A 22,420-nucleotide genomic window follows, 5' to 3' on the forward strand; every position below is an offset into this window, starting at 1 on the left:
AATATTCGTCGTCGTCGTCGTGTGTGCTATCAAAATAATCGTCGAAATATTGTGAGAGGGTTCAATTGAATTGCAAATGAATTTCAAATGAGGTTTCTTATTGTTTGTAATTTTTTGATTGTATTTCCTCCCATTCAATCGCTAATGGAGCGTTTTATCTCGTTTTAATACTCACATGATGCGAAAATAGTAAAATGAAAAATATTCCATTCAATTGTTCGCGCGGAAGAGTTGAGTCACAACATGCGGATCTGAAATTTGAAACAAAGTAAGAATTATTTTATTTTGAGGATTATCAGCAATAACGCTTTCTTTTAAGATCTGATAAGTCATTTGAGAAAGATCTAGAAGGCCTGTCTTATCAGTTATTCAATAAGTGAAATTCCCATTATTCAATATGTACCTAAGAAATATTGATTAGGATGGAAATTTTCGAAATAAGTAAACAAAAATAAATAATTTCTATTATTTTATTGCATCATAAAGACATCTTTTTTGCGATTTATTTTTAATCTAAAATTATCAATTTAAAATTTAATATTTTCTTTATGCTTTTGTTAAAAATTATTTAAATTTTTTTTCTACTTTCAACTTTTCGGTAATTATTTATCATCCTCTGAGATAATTTTTTTTAAAATGATTTTTGAAAAATTTTTTTTTTGAAAAATTTCTTTATGTCGTAAAAAAATTTACTTTAAAATCAGAAAAAAAAAATTTTAAATGCTAAAAAATTATTCCTTAAAATGATAAATAATTACTGAAAAGTTTGTAATGATTAAAAAAAAATTCATAAAAATGATAAAATTTAATATTTTCTTATCTTTGTTATTTTTTTAGTGAAAAATATTCTAAAAATAATATAAAACATTTTAAATTTATAGTAAGCATAAATTTTTGTTTGAAATAATTTTTTTCTCTAAATTCACAAAAAATTAAAATATGAAATTAAATATATATTTTTTTTTCAGAAATTTAAAAAAAATTAATTATGTATTTATTTTTTAATCTTTTTTAATTATTTTTTTAATTTTTCAATTTATTTTTTTTAACAATTTTTTTAAAAAATACTTTCAATTTTTTTTACTTCTATTTCAAAATTAAAATTTAATTTTTTTTTTATTAAAAATAAACAATTAAAAATTAATAAAGATTGACGATGATAATTATTTTTAATTAATTTTATAGAATTAAAAAAATAAAAGCTCAAAAAATAACGAAAAATATTTTTAAATATTAATCTTATCTTAAAAGTATATTCCTACTTACCGTTAGATAGCACTGTTGTATTATAACTGTATTTATTCTCATATGTAAACTCATATGTAAACACATATGATACATCTGACAACTTCATACAGCTTTTAAATTAGCGTTGTAGCTGAATTGGTTGAGTAAGCAAACTAAGAAACAAAAAAATGTTAAGAATCCAAAAAATTTCAAATTTGAAAAAAATCAATCTTAAAAAAAATTTTCTTGTTAATGACTTACCTAACAAAAAACACATTTCCGATATGTAAACATCAATTTGCTACTTTCCAACTGTTTGTTAAAGCGCCAAAAAAACATCAAAAATTTTTTTTTCAATACATTAAAAAACGTTCTTGTTTTCATTCCGCAGAACGAATTCCGATGCGTTAAATGTAAACATTGCAATCATAACAAGAACACTCCATCAGCTGCTCTTCAATATTCATGAAAACTGATGCAATAATTGAGTGCCTGACCATTCATTAAAAGTTTCGTTGTGTTTGCAGCAGAAGCAGTTGGTAGTTGTCGTAGTAACACAGAGGGAGGAGAGAGAAAGAGACTGAAAACCATAAAGAGCGCTCTTGTATTTCAGTCGTTTGTAGACCTAGATTCGCGGTTTTTTTTTGCGATCTTTGTTTACTTATGTTAATAGATTTGCGCTGAATTTAGTGAGAAATTTTAGTTAAGGTCATTTTTTATTTTAAAATTTTGATAAGAAGAAATTCAATCGCATCATTTTTTGTGTGGAGTGATTCGTTACGCTTGCTTAATATTAACAACGGTCAGTGATCTCACACGCGACTTTTTTTGTTCTTGTTTAACACAGAGACACAGAAATGTTGAAATAAAAAAAAGACACATTAGAAAAAAAAAGGTTCGACAACAATAAATCGAGACCCACACATAATTCAATGTCTTAGTTTTTATTTGTTACAGCTGACCATATACAAGAAAGTATTTTATAAATCTCGAATTGGGGTGTTTCAAGTTGAAAATCCAAAAATTTATTCATATCGGGTAAGTTTTTTTTATGAAATTTTATTTAAAAAATTATTTTTTCAGAAATTAAAAAAAAAATAATTTTTTTAATTTTTTTAAATTAAAATTTATTAAATTTAATTCATTCAAAAATAAAAAAAAATTAAATTAATTTTTTAAAAATAAAAATTTATTTAATTTAATTTAATTTATTTAATTTAATATTAAATAAAAATAAAAATAATATAATAACAAGTAAAAATTATAAAAAATAAATTTTAATGAAATTTTCATTTAATTTTATTTAATTTTTTAATTTAAAATTAATTTTTTAAATAATTTAAATTTAAATATTTAAATTCAAAACAAAAATCTATAAAAAAAATAATGAACTTTTCAATTTATTTCAAACGTTTTTGTTTTTTTAAATTTTTTCATGAAATTTTAGATTTTTTTTAGAAATTCAAAAAATTCTTTTAATTTATATTTTTATTTAAAAAAAAAAAGCAAAAAAAAAAAAATTTTTTTTTAATGTTTATAGTTTTTTAAGAACTTTAAAATATAAAAATTTATAAATTCTTCAAAAATTCTGCAAAAATCATCAAAAAAAATAACTTTTCAAAAAATTTCTTTAAAATTTTCCGAATAAATAGATTTTTAACAAAATTAAAGTCAAATAGAACAAATTACAAAAGAGTGCATTTCTTCAATTTCGAGCAATTCAACCCAAAACACCTCATTCACAAAGTGTGAACGATCAAATATTCTCAATCCGCTCAAAAAAAATCTTTATTTACATTTTTTCATTCATTTACTTTTCCACACAAATTCGAACAGTGAGTGAGTGTGTCTCCCCAAAAACTCAAAATGTGTTTAATATGTATAAAAAAAATACATGAACACACACATCTCTCTATCTATCTACTTAACTGACTACACATTTCGATATTTTTCACATATACGCGACGCACTAAGTCATTCGCCCATCTGTACACGATCGTAACTTGTTTTATTTTATTTTAGTATACATTTCAATTAATATGTGAACAAAATGCACGTATTTTGACGAGAGTGACTTTAGTCTAGCACGAGTATTAAATGCGGATAGAAGTCGTTCCGCGAGCGTTTTTAGTTTAGATTTTTTTTAATTTTTTTTTGTAATTCGTTTTGTAACTTTAGAACGAAAAGATTGCACAATGAAGGAAAAATATGGAGAAATGTTGAAGTTGGAATGACAATGAAACTGATTAATTAATAATCCGCAAATATTTTCGCAGTACAAATACAAATGAATAATTTACAGTGTTAACAAAGATAATAAAAATGAATCTACGGACCTACGTGCAAAATATATAAAGAAGTGTTTTATTTAAAATACATATGTACAATAATTGTTCGCCTTTTTGTGTATAATATTAAAATTTTGTACCGATGACACTCTCTCGCGACGAACTAAAGTAACTTACCTACAAGGAAGCGATTTTTTTTTGTTCCAAAGTGACAAAGGAAGTTTGAAATTGACGCAGCGACAACACGTTTCTGGACAAGAATTTCTCTGTTCGAGCAGCTAATTATAGAATAGAATCCAAGTGTGTCGCTTTTCACTCTCATTAAACGAATAAAATAAAAATTTATTACATAAAGACATTAGACAGATGTGCCAAATGGTTAAAAACCGGCATGGTGTGATAAAATTCTCGCGGAGATTCGGAGAGAGTGAAATTAAAAATTGATTCAGTGCTGTCACAAAAAAGGGTTTCATCTCCTAAAAAGACAAAAAAAAAAAAGAAAAAATGTCAGTGAAATATACCTCAGCATCGAATGGCACAGCGGAAGTAATTCCCAGTTGCAGTACAAGTAGCAGTAGTAAAGAACAAGTTTATGCATCGCGTCACAGCTACGACGGAGAAGTCAGTTCGGGATCGACAGCGGGCTCTTTTACCGTGACAAATCTCACGAGAACGTTAGACATCAAATTCGACGACATAAATTACACCGTAAAGACTGGAATATTAAAGAAAGGTAATTTTAAGTTTTTTATGTGATTTTAATTAATTCGTCGTAAAATTATATCGCCTTGAAGTCGATGAACATTCTACGGTCAATAATCGAAAAGAATCAAACAAAGACTCTCCCTTATCAATAAATGTGAATATACTTCGTAATAAAATGAATTCACTCCAAATTTAAATGTTAGTCGATCAACTACAAAATTAATCTCTCGAACAAATACTCAAGCAAAAATAGCTGATAAGAGTTTCGTTGCGGTATTGACGGATCATGTTGCGCGACGAACATAAGGGGTGTCACATAAAAATGAACTTCTTATCAACAAATTAATTTATTTTGGGCAAGGTCGGGCACGCGACGTGATTTACGCGTGTGAAAGACCTTTTTAAAGCTTTTAATTTTACAAAAAGGACATAATTGACCTTGAACTTTTTTTGTTCCGTAACTTTCCAATCAGAATTACGTCAAAATCTTATCATTTTGAGATAATCTTTGGAAGAATTTGGAATTTCTTGCAGCTGCAAATTAATATTTTGATAAAAATTTTGCGATATTGATCTTTAGGTTAACATCGATGACAATTTTGATGAATCAATTTTCATTATGATCAAAAAATAAGGTCAATGTCATGTAATAAATATATTGATTGAAATTCAGGTGTTGCTTTGACAATAAAATTTGGAATAGTTGATAAGAAAATAATTCATTGCCATTATAAGCGATTATCTTACATTTTTTTTTTTTTTTTGTATTATCAAGTAAGCTTCCTTTAACTAATATTTGTTAAAGTTATACATAGAGTAAGAGAAATTAGCAAGTTTAGTATTTATTAAAACTATCAAGCCAATTAGAAAAGTTCGTTCAAAAAAATTTAATTTTTTCTAATGAAACTAAAAATTTGCAAACATATACAAAATATATTGTATCAAATGCAATTTTTAATTAAATTTAAAAAAAATTAAACTATATCAAAATAATTAAAATTTTTAATCAGAAATTAATTTTAAATTATATATTTAAAAAAAATATATAATGTTTAAATATATTTTTATATATTTTTTTTATTTTATTTATTTTCTCAAAATATATTTTTTAAAAAAATTTTCTGATAAAAAATTTTAATTTTTAAATTAGTTTGATTTTTTAATTTAATTAAAAATTTTATTTAATTTAATTTCAAATTTCAAAGATTTTTTTTATTTTCTTAATATATATTTTTTAAAATTAATTTCTGATTAAAATTTATAATTTTTTTAAATTTAGTTTAATTTTTTAATTTAATTTTAATAAAAATTTAATTATTAAATATTAAAACTTTTTTGAAAAAAAAAAATCATAAAGTTTAATTCAATAATAGGTAACTCAATTAAGAAAGAAAAAACTCACATTTCAATTTTAAAGTCTTCAATAAAATCGAGTGATCTCAGCGGATGAGATCAAGTTTCTTGATAAACGCGTTTACAAAGTCACAATCATGTTTCATACGAAGACTTCTAACGAAGCAATCACTTTTTAAATTAGACATAGTAATAAAAATCAACGCAACGTCAATAATTATTTATTAAACGACTGCAAAAATTTCCCATATATAATTATCGACTTATCAAAGGAAAAAGTCAATTACTAAAAAAAACAATTTGACCTTTAATATTTTTTTTTATCATTTCAGAACAAAAGACAATTCTCAAAAACATCAGCGGAGACTTTCGTGCTGGCGAACTAACAGCAATTATGGGACCATCGGGCGCTGGAAAGAGTTCGCTTCTCGACATCCTCTCCGGATACGTGTAAGTTTTCAATGAAACTGTTTTTCAATTTAAACACTTGCTTGAACATCGAACAGGAACTTTGATCTCTGAATCATTTAACAATGCATGTGACGTCGATTCGCATAAAACCTCGTTTTTAATTAATCAGTTGTTTCAATAAAATCCAACAAAGAAGCAAATGCAATGTCAGTTCGAACTCGTCACTCGAATGTACTTGAAACTCGATCGCGTTGCACTCGAGCGTACTGACTCAGCTGACAGTAACTCACGAATTTTGAATTATTATGACTCATTTTTTTTTTGTACCTGCGAGTTTTATTACCTTTTCTGTACGGTCGAAGAAATGTTGCATATTCACTTTTTTTTCTTCTTTAACGAACGGAGTCACTCATTTGTACTCGATCAGATGTGTGTTTCTTTGTTTATTTCCTCTATTTTTGTTTTCGTGCATTCGGGTTCGTGTGTACGGCGATGGTTGCTTAGAAAATAACTTAAATGGGTCAATGTTCTGTACTTCATCGAATAAATATTTGAGATTAAAATGGACTAAAAGCAAGTACATACTCGAGCAACCACTTGATAAATAGAGTTTTCGATTTCTCATGAACTTTTTTGTTGTTGTACTTTACAGAGAAACATACAATGGCAAGGTATCGGTGAATGGCCTCCCGATTAATATGAAGCAGTTTCGACGACAATCGGCGTATATTATGCAAGATTGCAACTTGCAACCTTTGTTGACGGTCAAAGAGGCGATGCATTTTTCATCTAGTCTGAAAATTGGTGATGAAATGTCCAAAGAAGATAAGAAAATTAGAGTAAGTTTTAAAAAATTTAAATAAAAAAAAAATAAATTTAAAAATTTTTTATAAAAAAATTTTGAATTTAAAAAAAAAATCCATTAAAAAATTTCAAATTGAAAAAATTTTCAAAAAAAAAATAAGATTAAAAAAATTTAAATTAAACAAAATTTTAAATTAAAAAAAATTAATGAAAAAATTTTAAATGAAAAAAAGTTTAAATTAAAAAAAATTTAAATCAAAAAAAAAAATTTTCATAAAAAAATTTTAAATTAAAAAAAATTTTAAACTTAAAAAATTTGCAAAAAAAATTTCATAAAAAATAAAAAAAAATTAATTAAATTAAAAATTTTAATCAAAAAAATTTTCATAAAAAAAATTCATAAAAGAGTTTAAAATTACAAATATTTAAACTAAAAAATTTTTTATTAAAAATTACAGATAGAAGGTATTATTAAGGCAATCGGATTAGAAAATGCGAAAAAAACACTCACAGGACAACTATCGGGAGGACAGTTGAAACGTTTAGCAATAGCATTAGAATTAGTTAATAACCCTCCTGTAATGTTCTTTGATGAACCAACAACTGGATTGGATTCGTCGATGTCATTCCAATGTATTAGCCTGTTGAAGCAATTATCTCATCAAGGAAGGACAATTATTTGGTAAAAAAAATTATTTTAAAACGTTTTAATCAAAATTTAGTTGAAAATTAACTCGTCAGTATTGAACTTTCGTTTTATGGAAAATAATTTCAAACTTGTTTGATTCATTTGCTTGATTTGGATTAATTGAAATAGATTTTAAGTTTAACTTTTTCAAACTTTTAACTTAATTATTTTTGAAAATTTGTTGTTTTTTAGCACAATTCATCAACCGAACGCTCTAACATTTGAAAAATTCGATCATTTATTTGCTGTTGCTGAAGGAAGTTGCATCTATGCTGGATCGCCTCACAATTTAGTGCCGTTTTTATCAGAAGCAGGTCTCAAATGTCCTTCATATTACAATCCCTCAGATTATCGTAAGTTTCGTTTTTACCTAAAATTTAGAAAAAATCATTAAAATAAAATTTTCTTTTAGTACTCGAGATTGCAACCAACGACTATGGTTTTCACAATAATTCTCTCTCAAAGAAAATACAAAATGGCCGTTGCTCCGTGTATCGCAAAAAATCCATCATAAACGAAAATGTTCGTATTCTGAAAGAAACATCAACAGTCGATGGTCCAACAGCTGCTGAAATGCTCCTGCCATCAAACGAAGCTCTCGCAAATCCCGTTGACGATATCGATGGCGATACAACGACAAATGCCTCGACACACGCCAAATCCTGTTCACTTCCGAAAAAATGTTGTCGTCGCAATGATCGCTATCCAACGTCATTTTTCAAGCAATTTTGCGTGTTACTGATGCGAACATTTCTGATATTGAGCAGAGATAAATCGATGACGACAACGCGATTGGTTATTCATTGTTGCATGGCGCCTCTAATTGGAATTTTGTTCTTTGATATTGGAAATGATGCGAAATTCGCAAGAAGTAATTTGAACTACATCTTCTTTAGTATCATGTTTTTGATGTTTACGGCATTCAGTGCGATGCAATTGGCATGTAAGTTCTTTAAACATTTTTTAAAATCAAAAAAAAGTTAATTTTTGATATTTTTTTTAGTTCCATTAGAGCTTCCGATCATCACGAGGGAACATTTTAACCGATGGTACAGTTTAAGAGCGTATTATTTGGCAATGACATTAGCTGATGTTCCCATTCAAATGCTTTGTTCGACGATTTATCTCATGGTCACATACTATATGACATCACAACCGATGCAATTCTACAGATTTGGACTTTTTGTCACGATTTTACTGATGGTTGTCTTCGTTGCACAAGCTCTCGGACTGTTTGTTGGCGCTTTATTCAGTGTCAAAGTAAGAAAATTTTTTTTTAATGAAAACCTTTGTTAAAATCTTTAATTTTTAGTACGGTGCAATTTTCGGTCCATTTTTCATCTCACCATTTCTCATCTTTTCGGGATTCTTCATCCGTATTGTCGATGCTCCCGGAATTCTAACGTGGCTATTTCATGTGTCATTCCTCAAATACGCACTCGAAGGCGCAGTTTTGTCGATTTTTGGCTACAACAGACCCGAAATGCAATGCGATGAGATCTTCTGTTACTATAAAAAACCAAAAAAATTCATCCAAGATATGGCTCTCGATAACGGAAGTTTTCTCCATGCATGCATTTCTTTGACCGTCATGTTTTTAGTGCTTCGAGTTGCTGCATTTTACGTCATGTCATACAGAATCAAACACAAAGGATGATAATTCTTAAAAAAATCAACAAATTAGAAGTTTATAGAAAAAATTTTCGAAGTGTGCCAAAGTTTGAGATTCATATTTTCCTGCCCTGTGGAATGCTCTTTTAAGTTTTTCTGCTAACGTGTGTGAAAAAAACCTTGAAGAAAGAATAAAAACTTACAATTAATTAAATATTTACGATAGAAAATAAGTAAAAAGAAAATATAAGAAGTGATACATAAATTCCTATAAAATCTGTTAAAAATAAATAAGGAAGATAAATTTAGTTAAATCAATAAAAATTAAAATTATGGAATTTAAAAATTAAAAACAAGAAATAATTTAAAGTGATATAAAAGTTAATAAAAAGTAATGTATTGAACTTCTTTTATATTAATAGTGAACATAAAAAAATTAAATTTAATAAAATCGCAGTAATGTTATTGATTTCAAGATAAATTTATGTCGTTTTAATTAAAAGAAAGCAAATTAAGTGATTTTCAAAATGGATAAAAGGAAGTATTTTTTTTAAATAATTTTTTATTTTTTTTTTATTTTTAATTTTTTTTATTCTATTTTTTCTAATTTTATTTTTTTTTAATTTTTTTCTTCTAATATATTTTTTTTCTAATTTTAAATTTTTTTCTAACTTTAATAAAATTTTAATTTTTAATGAAAAATTAATTTAAAAAAAAAATTTTTTTTTTTATTTCAATTTTTTTAATTTTTTTTTCTAATTTAATTTTTAATAAAAAATTGATTTTTATTTTTGTTTTTATTTTAATATTTTTTCTAATTTTATTTTTTATTAAAAATTATTTTTTTTTTATTTTAATTTTTTTTTCTAATTTTAATGAAGCTTAAAATTAATATTCTTTGACCTTTCACTTAATAATAAAATACCTTTACGTCATTTCACGACAGAAACCTCACAATTCATTCATTTACTCTAACAAACGTACGAATTAATAAAAATTTCTTGTATGCATGATCACTTGACTTATGCCTTCTCCCGTTATTCATGTAAAGTGACATGCAGAAATTACTTTATACAGTATTCATTCACGAAATAAATCATCGTACGAAAGTTGCGTGGTACATTAATTGAAAGTTGAGTTCAGTCATGAAGTAAACGAACGCGCAACTGAATGTTTTTGTTTATTTACTCGTCTAAAATTTTATTTTTGGAGCTTTTTGCCACGTTAAAGGTAAAAAGTTGATATTAAATACCAAAAGAAGAAACGTTAAAATCTTAAAAAAGTGAATATTTCGCAATTAATATCAAAAAATTAAAATTCAGATTGAATGAAATCTCGTAACAAGTCTCAAGCAAAAGATATTTTACGATAAAAACTTGTTATTTTTTGATTTCAAATAAATAGTGACCTACAATTGCATTGGAAAATTACAGAATGTGCAACTTAATAACGCCTTAATAAGTTATGTGAATCATTAAATGGCAAAAAACTGCACAAACTTAACTCTAAATTGATCAAACACTCGAGTCTTCATGAAAGTGCATGCACAAAACTGAAACAAACACTTTGCATGTCTTCGATACGATCATTTTTCTCACAAATTTAAGTTTTGTCTCTCTTTTTGCGCGTTATGTACATGGCATGTGTCTAATCAAACCAAAAAGTTATCAATATTCTTGAGAGCACGCCACTACATAATATATAAAACAATATAAATAAACAAAATTTGTCGATAGGAACGACGTTAGTGTTTGTTTTTAATCTTCAGACGGTTCAGTTAAAATCAGCGTCTCGACTGCGATGCACGTTGTGTCGCTAAAAATTGCACAAAGAACAATAAAAATATCGTAAAAGCGACTGAACTTTCTGTGATCTCGTCAAACCGGTTCCGGAGTCACAAAAAAAATTGCGTAATAATGAGTGCGGATATTCATGCAAAGTGTAATGAGCAGAAAATCGACATCGTTGAAAGCAGGAAGAAAGCATCCAGTATCGATATTTGCTTTAATGGGTTAACTTACTCATCAAAAACATGCAGTGAGTATTTTTTTCTGACGTAGGCGCAAAACAAGACTTTAGTGTTTCTTATCGGGCAGAAATATTTTAATATGATCGCCTTTGCGTCTTCTTTTATTATTATAATAGAATAGATTTTACTTATCAATGACATTGACTTTGTTGTAAAAAAAAGAGAATAATCGCTTGTTATTATTGACATGAAAATTTTAGCGTAGAAAAAAAAAGATTAATGAAATTTTCAAGGATTGTAATACTTTTCTACGTAAAAATATCAAAATTTTAAGAATTTTTTTATTTTTTAATTAAAAAATATTTTAAAAATTTTGAATTAAAGTTTGAAATTTTATATTTTTTTATTTAATTTTTATTTTATTTTCTTTTCTTATATTGAATGTAAAGAAAAATATTCAAATAATTTTAAAGATATCATTAATATTAATTAAAAATAAAATTTAAATTTAAAGATTCGTAAAAAAGTTTTTAAATAATTTTAAAAATATATTTATCTTTGACTTCATTTTGGGTTGAAATTTGACATATTTTCATTTTTTTATTTTTTTCATTTTTTTATTTTTTTTTTTTTCAACAGAAGGAGATCCAATTACAATTCTCAACAGCATCGATGGAAAATTTCAATCAGGAAGATTAAGTGCTATTCTCGGACCAAGCGGATCAGGAAAAACTTCCCTTTTGAACATTTTAAGCGGATTTAAGTAATTTTTCAATTATTTTTATTTAAAATTTTTTCTCAAAAATTTCAAATTTTTCAGAAATTATGGCGTTTCCGGCAAAATCTTCGCAAACAAAGAACCGATAGATTTTCGAACGTTTCGTCATGCCTGCAGCTTCATCACACAAGAACTCGCTCTTCTCGAATACTTGACGACTTTTGAGACTCTCATGTTCGCTGCGGAGCTGAAACTTCCCTCAAAAGTTTGTCAAACGGAAAAACGCGAAACAGTGAAAGGAATTTTACGACTTTTGGGACTTCAGAGATGCGAAAATAACAAAGTTTATCATTTATCGGGCGGAGAAAAGAAACGTTTGTCAATTGGCGTCGAGTTGATTACAAATCCGAGTGTGATGTTCTTCGATGAGCCCACAAGCGGGTTGGATAGCGTGTCGTCGTTACAGGTAATCAAGCATTTGCGTGAGTTAGCGCACGATGGAAGAACAATAATCGTCGTTGTGCATCAACCGAGTTCGAGTTTGCTGCAATTGTTTGACGATTTGTACATTTTGACGAATGGAAATTGCATTTACAATGGAGCTTTGGATGAAATGGTCGAAAGTTTTCAGCAAGTTGGATTAAATTGCCCGAATTATTACAATCGAGCGGATTTCGCGTTGGAAGTTGCGTCGTTCGGGATGAAAAATGACACAGAAGAAGCGGAAAATGTCGAAATCATGAAAAATGGTCTTGAAAGGCTAATTTCGCTGAATAAAATGAAGGCAAAAGAATCAGAAGATTACGGAATCGATTGTTTGGATGACGGAAGTGTCTCTGTTGAACAAAAAATGTTATTGGGAGACATGACTCCTCGAAGCAGCAAAGATGGAAGTATATCATCAGAAGTCGAAGAGGAAAACAGAAAAAGTTACGAAACGTCAATGATGAAGCAAATCCTTGTTTTGACTCAGAGATCAATGTTATGTACTATAAGAGATTTGGTAAGTTTTGTTTAATTGAAAATTTTTGAAAAATTCCCTTAAAATTTATATTTTTCAGTATTTCGCCCAATTACGAGTCATTGCACATGTAGTTGTCGCCCTCTTACTTGGAAGTGTCTTTTATGATGTCGGAAATGATGCTTCAAAAGTGATGACAAATTTATCCTGTCTCTTCTTTTTCTTACTTTTCATCTTTTTCGCGAATACCATGCCAACTGTTCTTACATGTAAGTTTTTTTTCGCCTTTATAAACCAATTTTCAATCCAAATTTAATCAAAAATTTCATTTTTAGTCCCTTGCGAGGCTCAAGTGTTCGTGAATCAATGCTTCTTGAACCATTGGTATTCCTTGAAAGCATATTACTTCTCAAAAATCATCGCAGATCTGCCGTTACAACTCATCTGTCCCACACTTTTTGTCACAATCTCGTATTTCATGACGGGACAACCCTTTGAATGTGATCGATTTCTGATGCTTCTCTTCATTTGCGTGTTAATGGCGACAATGTCACATTCTTTGGGACTTGTTGCGGGAGCAGCTTTTAGTGTAAAAGTAATTTTTTTAATTTTTGTTAAAAAAAAATTTTTAACTTATTTTTAATTTAATATTTTTAGCACGGAGTCTTCCTTCTTCCAGCAACCAGCATTCCAATGCTCATCTTTTCCGGCTTTTTCATCCGTTTTGATGAGCTTTTTTCGTTTTTCAAGCCATTTACGTATGTGTCATACTTCCGATATGGGTTAGAAGGATCTGTTCAAGCAATTTATGGATATAATCGATCAAAATTGGAGTGTCCTGATCCATTCAAGTATTGCGAAAGGCGCCCGGATAAATTTTTGGAGAGATTGGATATGGCGAACGATTCTTACGTCTTTGATGTTTGCGGATTACTTTGTTGGATTCTAATTTTACAAATTGCGCTCTTTTTTGTGCTGAAATTGAAGATCGCAAAATGTCGATAAGTGTGATAATTTTATAAAAGAAGAATTTTTTGATACTTTTATACGTAAATTAAAGATATTTTTATTAAAAAAAAAAAATTTTTTTACTTAAAATTTTTTAATTTTTAAATTTTTTAAGTCAAAATTCGATGATTTTATTCAACAAAAATTTAAAATAATTTGATCAAAAACAAAAATTTTGTGAATTTCTCAACAGATGTCACTTTGAAGATCGCAATTCTCTCTGAATTTTACGCCGTAAAAACATGAGAGTGAGTTTTTTGAACGATCATCACACAAAAAAACGATCCGTTCAACAAATACAGACTACTTAACCCAACATTCAAGTACAAAATAAAAACAAAGCCGGTTAAATAGGTCTCCCATTGATCGTTTCTCTCTCTTTCTCTCATTTTTTTTTCTCCATACGATCATTTCTAATACGATTAAATCCAATTTGGGGACAATATTCTTTTATTTTTATTAATATTTTTTACTATTTGCCGCTGCTGAATCATGTGAGAGAATAAATTTTTCTCATTTTATCACACACACTCACGAAAGACGTGTAGAAATGCGTGTGGCAAAAAAAAAATTTAAAATAAATTCATTCATACACGTTTTGTACTCACTTACTCGTTGTAATAACAACAAAAACAACAACAACAACGCAAGCATATAAGCAAGAGATTAACGGATAGTCCAGTTCAGTCGATAAATATATTTCAGTTGAATCCGCAGTTTGTATTTGGAATTGGGTGACGACGAACTAAAAATTTTAAAGGTGAATTTTTTTTTCAAGATTTTGTGTTCTAAAAAAAAAACGTCAAGGTTCTAAAAAAAATTAAAATAAACAAAAAATTATTAAAAATTTAAATTTGAAGTGAAGAAAATTATTAAAGCAACCTTTGACCCATTTTTCAAAATAATAATATTTTGAAGTGAAAATCTCGTATTTTCCAGATAGACAAAAAAAAGACGTAAAAATGCAAAAATTGATTATTTTTGTGTCGTTGCTGATCATCGCCGTAAATGGTGCTCCAGGTAAGCAATTGTTTAGCTTCTGTCGATATACGAGTATCATTTTCCGGTCAATTTATTGTTCTGATCTGTACTTTATCATGCAGAGTGATCTCATGTCGTGTTCTTTTTTCGTCGAATTTTTTAACAAACATCTATTGTTGAGTATTCGAGGCACGATGAGCATCACTTATATAAGCGCTAACCGGATAAATGATGATATTTATATAGATTAACGATTATTGCGATGTAATTTTTCTTGATAAATTGTCGTTGTTCGATTCGATGGAGCTTTCTGGTATTTGCGTGATTTTTCTAACAACAGCGATGACTTGTCGAACATAACGGTTGTTAGACATGCATAAAAAAGTGTGCAACGAGCAAGAGCACTTTAATGATGTTTTAATGCACTGCACCTCATTTAATCATAATTTTATTCAATTTATATCGCATTACAGCAAAAAATGACGATGTCGAGTTGATTGAGGTCGTTCCTCTGGAGAAGCAAAACGCATCGCATGCCTTTGGTGCCGACTATGACGACGATTATCCGCCGGCAAGCTTTGTTCCGGTTGCATATTTCCCGTTCAACATCGACTTCAGGAGTCTCTTTACCGGCTTTGACGGTAAGTTGAGCAAAACCTTGACTGACAAGTTTTTTTTTCGAGAAATTTCCGCGGAACGTTATTAAGGTGATATCTCTCCGTGACCTTGTAATGTTGTCTGTGTGTGTGTTTATATAATGCCCATATTTAGTCTAGAAGGTAGAAAAGTAATTGTAGTCATAACATATGAGCAAATGTTTATTATAACAATTTTAACGCAGGCCGATAACTGTTGTTAACTTCTGGCCTTTTTGTGAATTTAACTTGCTGTACGACGAGCATGACTCATAACCGTGAGCAACTGAGGATGACGACAATAATAAAAATGTCTTTGTTTGATTTACAAGTTGCTTACTTCAGTAGTTTGAGGCTTTTTTAAGCAACAATTGAAGATTGTTTGTTTTTACTTTTTTAAAAAAGATGAATTTAATTTTGTATGAAGGTTTTTTTTTATGATACTTGTGTTTAAAGTTTTAATTTTCTATCATTTATGAAATTTTAAAGCATTTGCAATTTTAAAAACATTTTTAAATTTTCTTTTTTTGATAAAAATTCTAAATTTTACGAAAAAAAAATTATTAAATTATTTTACTCAAATTTTTATTTTAAGTTAAAAATTTAATTATTTTTTTAAAGACGAAAAATTAAAAAATTTCTATTTTTTTTAAAATTAATTAAAATTTTAATTAAAATTTTTTCAATTAAAATTTAACTTTTTTTTTAAGAAATTTAAAAATGTAAAAGTTTAAAAAATTAAAAATTTAAAAAAAAAATAATTTTTTTAATTAAATTTTTAATTTTTTTTTACTTTTAAATTTATTTAATTTTTTAAAAAAAAAATTACAAAAAAAAAAATTTAAATATGATTATGAAAAAAAAATTATTTTTTTTTTAAGTTAAAAAATTATTTTTTTTAAAGACAAAAATGTAAGTTTCAAAAAAAAAATTGTAATTTTTTTCATAAAATTTTTAATTTTTTTTTAAAGAAAAATTTTTAATTTTTTTTTAAGACAAAAGTTAACAAATGTAAAAGTTGTTTTAAAATCTAATGATTTAATTTTTTTTCATAATTTGCTTAAAATTCAGAAAAAAAATTTAAACTTCAATTTATAGAGCGAAAAATCTTTCGAAATAATAAATATTTTATATGTTCAAATTAATATTCGAACAAAATATTAATTAACTAAATACATAAATATTTCATAAGTTAAGAAATTTAAGATATTTTTGCAAAATTTTACCCTTGAACCATCTTTTTTTTCCATAAAATCCATTGAAAAAAACCTCTTTCGTGTCAATTTTCAATTTACCATTCCTTATCTGCTTACATAACGCTCGGCGTGCAAATTGTGTAATCACCTGCTCTATAATTAAATTCATGCTTCGAAGCGTTGCACGACTTTTCTCGAAAAAAAAACTATAAAAGGTAACTCACATCTGTGATTTTTCCAGATTGGATCGATCGCATGCGTAACCGTTTCCACGGAATCGTCAGCGGCGAAGGCTTAGATGGCGACAAAGGCAACACAACATCTACTGTGAAAGTCGTCGATAATCACAAAGTCACAATTAACGACACCGTTTACAAGAAAGACACTCCTTATGGAACGCAATTCGTCAAAGTTCGCACAGTTCATGTGCGTCCCGTGAACGAAAGTGCAGAAGTTGATTCGATCTCGACAACTGCCGCGTCAGATGAAAAAGTTCGTGATACGGAGCAAATTGAGTCGGAGAGCGATGATGACGAAGCAAATCAGGTATTGAATGAGCGTCAAACTGAAAAGCATGCCAAAAGTGGAAAGTTGAAGGGATCTGCTACGATCTAAAAAGATAAAAAAAATCTTCAGTAACTAAAAGTAAAAGGAATGTTAGCATGGAATAGCATGACAGAATTTCCATAATAATTTTTTTATGGCATGAATTGTATTATATTTTGTATTATTGTTATATATTATTATTTAGTATTTGTATTCTTGAAGCTTGTAATTTGTTTTGTAAATCCTCTTTCCCTCTCAATGCCTACATGATGATTGAGAATGGTAATTTTCTGCTTCTCTTGCTGTGTAAATATGCTTCTCTCTGTATTACGGGTAAACAAAATTCTATTTTTCCTATATATTATTTTTTATTCAAAATCATGAAAAAAAAATTTTCAACAAAAAATTATCTATAAAAATTACGATTTGAAGAGAAATTTTTGATTTGAAACTGAAAATTTAAATTTTTAATTTTAAAACCTTTACCTACATCAAAAATTTTTTTGTATGTTTTTGGACGAAAAATGAAAAAAATTTTCTTTAAAAATTACGATTTGAAGAACAATTTTCTATTTTAAATAAAAAAATAAAATTTTATTTTTTTTTTTACTTTAAATTTAAAGGTTCAAAAAAATATTTTTTTCTCTTCATAATTTTTTTAAGATAAAATTTGACAAAAAAAAAATTTTTATATGTTTTTGGATGAATAATGAAAAAAAAATATTTCATTACCCCTAACTTAAGATAGTTAAATAGCCAAAAATTCTCAATGACAATAGTTTTGTACATATTTGGAGGCTTCTTCCTTAATTTTAATCAAAGTTGTGACAAGAATTTGTCTCAAATTGCATGAAATTTGATTAAAAACAAATATTTATCAGTTAAGGAGAATTATGTAAATACAAAATTTGTACATATCGAGAAAATTTTCAAGGTAAGTGACATTGAATGCTCTATAGAATTATATTAATAAAAAGAAAAAAATAAAAAAAAATATTTACTTGAAATTTCTCCCATTTCAAGATGCTTCGTGATGCGCCAAGTCAATCTTCATCATCGTCATCCTCACGAGAGTCATTAGAAGTACGAGAAGCTCCGTTGGAACACATTCAAATTTTCACATTACCAAATTCGCATCAATCAATCGTTAATGCACCTCCCGAGCAAACGTCGCCGCATCGACAACCAAGACCAACATTTTACAACACAAATCCAAATCGACCCGTAAACAACATTAATCGCCCGCAATTCCCGCCGTCGTTTTCGTATCCCATCAACCATAATTTCAATCGTCCTGTTTATCCGCCGCCTCAACGTCCTTTCGTGAATGAAGTTCCTCAACCGATTTACAATACGGAGCTTCAAGATGACGATGACGATCGTTTTGGGAATTCAGGCCCGTATTCGGGGCAAACAGCTTCTGAAGTGTTCGATTTGACCAACGACATTCGCGTGAATCAGATTTTGAGTGAACAGGGACGTCCCTTTAATCCTGATGCGGAATTCATTTCTGTGCCAAATCAACCGAGACCAAGACCGTTTGAGAGTTATCCGCAACAGTATCCGCCGTATTACTTTACGGCATTCAGAGACATCAAAGACATTAAAAAGTAAATTTTTTTAAAGAAATTTTTTACGGAGGAAATGTTTGTTGGTATACTGCCATAACCAAAGACGATCATGAATTTGTATTAATTTTAACGTATTTATTTATTTATTACAACGATCTTTTTAAATTTATTCTTTTTTGTTTTAATCGAAACTGAAAAAATGTGAAAAATCAAAATGAGGTAAGAAATTTTTTAGAAGTTTAAATTTTTTATCTTGATAGTTAATGAGATTTTTTTATTTTGTTTTATTTTTAAGTTTTTCATTCATTTGTTGAATTAAACTATAATTTTTTTTTTTTTTTGAAAATTTTAAATTTAAAAAATTAAATTTTTTTTTATTTTATTTTATTTATTTGAATTAAAATTCTAAATTTGATAAAAAAAATTAAAAATATTTTTTTTTTAATTAAAAAATTTTAAATTTAGTTGAAATAAAAAAAAGTTTAATTTTTTTAATTTTTTTTTTTTATTTATTTAATTTTTTTTTTATTTTAATTTAATTTAGTTTTTTTAATATTTAACCAAAAGATAATTTTCTTATTTAAATTAAATTTATTTTTTATTAAAAATTATTCTTTATTTAAATTTATTTATTTATTTTTTTTTTTTTTGAATTAAAATTTTTAATTTATAGAGAATTAACCTTTTAGAGAATTAAAAAAAGCTTATTTTTATTTTATTTTGTTTTTTTTAAATAAAAATTTAAAAAAAAAATTAATTTAAATCAACAAAACAATTAAAAACTTGAAAATTTTGCATTTCAACAGTAATCATCTCATTTTCGAGCGTAATTGATCCCATAATGAAACAAAAAAGCGCAAACTGTTAATTATTATCAATCATATTCATTACTCATAATAGGGACAAAGCATTATGATTACCTCATTACCGATATTTCATAATATCGACATTGACACCGGCTCGCTTAATTTTCACATTCCACGAAAATAATTGTTATTAACCTCTCGAGCGCAACGGCGAACCTTTTCTCTCTATCAAATAATAATTTTGCATATATTAGCTTTTATTGATGGCCATTAGCTGGAGGGAGTAGCGACATGTACTGCTCTATATCAAAATTAATTTCTGCTCTAATAGGTAGTGATAAAGAGCATTTTCAACAAGAAGATCAATTTCAGTTGCTGCTCTCTGTGTGTTTGCTTACGAGGCAACATAAACTTAATTAAGTAGCATTAGGAGAGAGAGAAACAACAAAAATAAATTGAATAGACTGACGAAAGGATGAACAGACGTTAAAAGGATTGCGATGCATATTTCATGCATTTGCTGCTCGCATAATCCAACAATAGGCACCTTATCCTATTATAAGTACAGCACTTTATTTTGTTTATAAAAGTTTGAAGTTGCCTTCTTTCTTTCTTGCTCGCGTTGGTACTCTGCCCGTCGTCGTCGTCGTCGCTGTTACAAAAGCCAGCTACAACATTATTATTATTATTAAATGCACTTTTCTTTCTGCTGCTATCACGTTCAACAATGCTTTTTAAACGTTTCCATACAATTACTTATCTCTTTAAACAGAATTTTTTCCTCCTCAACTTTTCTGCTCTTTTTTCTACAAGCTGCATTATTACTGTTATTAAAAAAGTACACGGAAAACAAGAAAAGAATGTGCCATACGCTCCGAAAGATTATTACGATGACAGTTTTTCTTCCGTCCCAGACAAAATATCAACAGAAGAAACAAAAGACGAAAATTTAATCCTTGTTTACTATCCATCGTTGGTTGCTTAAATTGCGGAAAGTTCCTTGCTTATAAGATTAATTGCAATTATTTTGATACTTTTTTTTGCACAAAACATAAATTGACCTGAACATTGTAATTGATTGGACAAGAAGTTTTCCGATTTTTAAGGCTTTGTACAGTAAACTGATGGAAAAATGCTTCGTTATGGATCATTTGCTCGATTTTTTTTTTCCTTTGAAAGAGTCTGTGAAAAGAGTGAAAAGAAACTTTGTTACTAAACTGATTTCAAGGAAAAATTTGATTGGAAGAGTTTAGAAACAGTTAGAATAATCCTTGCAAATTATGTATTTTTAAGAAAAAAAAAATAAACTTTACTTGTTAATTTTTTTATAGTTTATGTGAATTGATGATGATTTTTTAAAATTCGTCGAAAGTTAAAATTTTTTAATTTAATTTAAAAAAATTAAAAAAAAAATTCTAAAGTTCGTCGAAAGTTAAAATTTTTAAATTTAATTAAATAATTTAATTTTAGTTTTTTTTCAAATTTTTTGAATAGCTTAAAGATTACAAATAAAAAATAAATTTTCTAAATTTCGTCGAAAGTTAAATTTTTATAATTTAAAAAATTTAATTCATTTTTTTTTAATTTTTTGAATAGCTAAAAAACTAAAATTACAAAAAAAAATAATTTTCTAAAGCTTAAAAAAAATTTTTTAATTTAATTTAATTTTAATTCATTTTTTTTTTAAATTTTTTGAATAGCTAAAAAATTAAAATTACAAAAAAAAAATTTTCTAAAGTTCGTCGAAAGTTAAAATTTAATTAAATAATTTAATTTTTTTTTTTCAAATTTTTTGAATAGCTAAAAAATTAAAAATTAATTAAAAATTTTTCGAAAAACTTTTTTTTTCTCTAAACTTTATATTATTTTCATCTGCCTTATTTTCGTTTTCAACGAATTTGGTAGTTTTACTTTCATCAAAAATGACTAAAAAACACAAAATCCATTAAATTTCCATTTCATTCCCTCTCATTCAATGTTTATTGCTCTTAGATACCTTCAAATATACTCGAAAAACAAGAAAAAAACCTTTCTCATTATTATTCAAATAATTTCCATGTATCAACACGAGCCATTTGAGCCGAGTGAAGGATTCATCATTTTCGTGTCTCGTAAACATCCAGAACATCAATTGCGTCCCTTTTAGATATTGTTATGCTAGGTTACAGCAAGTTCGTGCAAAAGGTAAACAATATAAATCCGATTAAAAATTCCTTTTGAGAATTTTCTTCCTTCGTTTCTTCCTGCGTCCTGGTTTTGCGTCATTTTCTGCTTATTTACAGCAAGTAGCTTACAAAATGGATATTATTTTAGTGAAATCTGTTGGAAAAGAGTTTCTTAACTTTTTTTCGTGCAAAATTGATGAAATTCATCAAAATACATCAACATTTTTCGTCTCAAGTTTCTTAATGTATTAACAAGTGCGTAAAAACGACAATTACCATAAACACGACATTTTTCGCAGAAAAAATTGACACACGTGCAAAAATTGAATTCTTTTGTTCTTTCGTGCGAACGTGCGACACTCTTCCTTTGTCATATTATTACAACAAAACGATTCGTGAAATTATTATTATCAGAGCAGTATATCACCCAATTTCTGTTTTCTTTCGTCTCATACTCGCACGTACCTCCGAATGTCGGCAGATGACTCAAACAATTCATATGATCGTCATCAGTGCTGTTGTTGTTACGTATTATTACATTTTTCTCTCCGTTATGGCATCACACACAAATGCTACTAACTTTCATAAAAGGTCCTTTACTAATGTTACTTTTTCATGCAAAAATATTTGAACGGCATGTCTGGTGTTTGAAGTCTTCTCGTTTCTTGTGCAAACAGACTCGAACGGGAAATTATTATACTTAATATATGATAGTGAAAATTATTGTAAAAGGCTACATCGGTTGGAAAATGGAAGAAAATGCGGGGAAATCAAACG

General features: G+C 27.4%; 3 protein-coding genes across 3 annotated transcripts in view; 2 read left to right on the forward strand and 1 right to left on the reverse strand.

Annotated features, from left to right (window-relative positions):
* LOC134831990 (2-amino-3-ketobutyrate coenzyme A ligase, mitochondrial) overlaps nt 1-22,039 on the reverse strand; it is a 63,770-nt gene extending 41,731 nt beyond the window's left edge. Inside the window, exon 1 of the mRNA XM_063845848.1 lies at nt 22,034-22,039. The gene's annotated coding sequence lies outside the window, so the exon portion shown is untranslated. The remainder of the gene's footprint in view (nt 1-22,033) is intronic.
* Nucleotides 3,326-13,807, forward strand: LOC134837928 (ABC transporter G family member 2-like). The gene is made up of 14 exons (XM_063853324.1): nt 3,326-4,248; nt 5,906-6,023; nt 6,637-6,823; nt 7,247-7,470; nt 7,669-7,829; nt 7,889-8,419; nt 8,480-8,736; nt 8,789-9,127; nt 10,869-11,124; nt 11,696-11,819; nt 11,877-12,777; nt 12,836-13,004; nt 13,071-13,330; nt 13,393-13,807. The coding sequence occupies exons 1-14, from the start codon at nt 4,020-4,022 to the stop codon at nt 13,738-13,740; spliced, it is 4,104 nt and encodes a 1,367-aa protein (XP_063709394.1). The 5' UTR covers nt 3,326-4,019; the 3' UTR covers nt 13,741-13,807.
* On the forward strand, nt 14,436-18,807 carry LOC134837929 (uncharacterized). The gene is made up of 5 exons (XM_063853326.1): nt 14,436-14,503; nt 14,683-14,763; nt 15,198-15,365; nt 16,797-17,167; nt 18,125-18,807. Exons 2-5 carry the CDS (start codon nt 14,706-14,708, stop codon nt 18,713-18,715), a joined length of 1,188 nt encoding a protein of 395 aa, XP_063709396.1. The 5' UTR covers nt 14,436-14,503; nt 14,683-14,705; the 3' UTR covers nt 18,716-18,807.
* Nucleotides 22,040-22,420: the final 381 nt, after the last annotated feature.

This window comes from Culicoides brevitarsis, chromosome 1, assembly GCF_036172545.1.
Source record: "Culicoides brevitarsis isolate CSIRO-B50_1 chromosome 1, AGI_CSIRO_Cbre_v1, whole genome shotgun sequence".
Taxonomy (NCBI): domain Eukaryota; kingdom Metazoa; phylum Arthropoda; class Insecta; order Diptera; family Ceratopogonidae; genus Culicoides; species Culicoides brevitarsis.

Excerpts from the sequence above, each read along its gene's own strand:
- LOC134837928 (XM_063853324.1), top strand. The coding sequence starts at position 4,020 with ATGTCAGTGAAATATACCTCAGCATCGAATGGCACAGCGGAAGTAATT. Across the intron at positions 6,024-6,636 it reads GACATCCTCTCCGGATACGT|AGAAACATACAATGGCAAGG; the intron begins GTAAGTTTTCAA and ends TGTACTTTACAG. Across the intron at positions 8,420-8,479 it reads CAGTGCGATGCAATTGGCAT|TTCCATTAGAGCTTCCGATC; the intron begins GTAAGTTCTTTA and ends TATTTTTTTTAG.
- LOC134837929 (XM_063853326.1), top strand. The coding sequence starts at position 14,706 with ATGCAAAAATTGATTATTTTTGTGTCGTTGCTGATCATCGCCGTAAAT. Across the intron at positions 15,366-16,796 it reads TCTCTTTACCGGCTTTGACG|ATTGGATCGATCGCATGCGT; the intron begins GTAAGTTGAGCA and ends TGATTTTTCCAG. Across the intron at positions 17,168-18,124 it reads TGAAGGGATCTGCTACGATC|ATGCTTCGTGATGCGCCAAG; the intron begins TAAAAAGATAAA and ends TCCCATTTCAAG.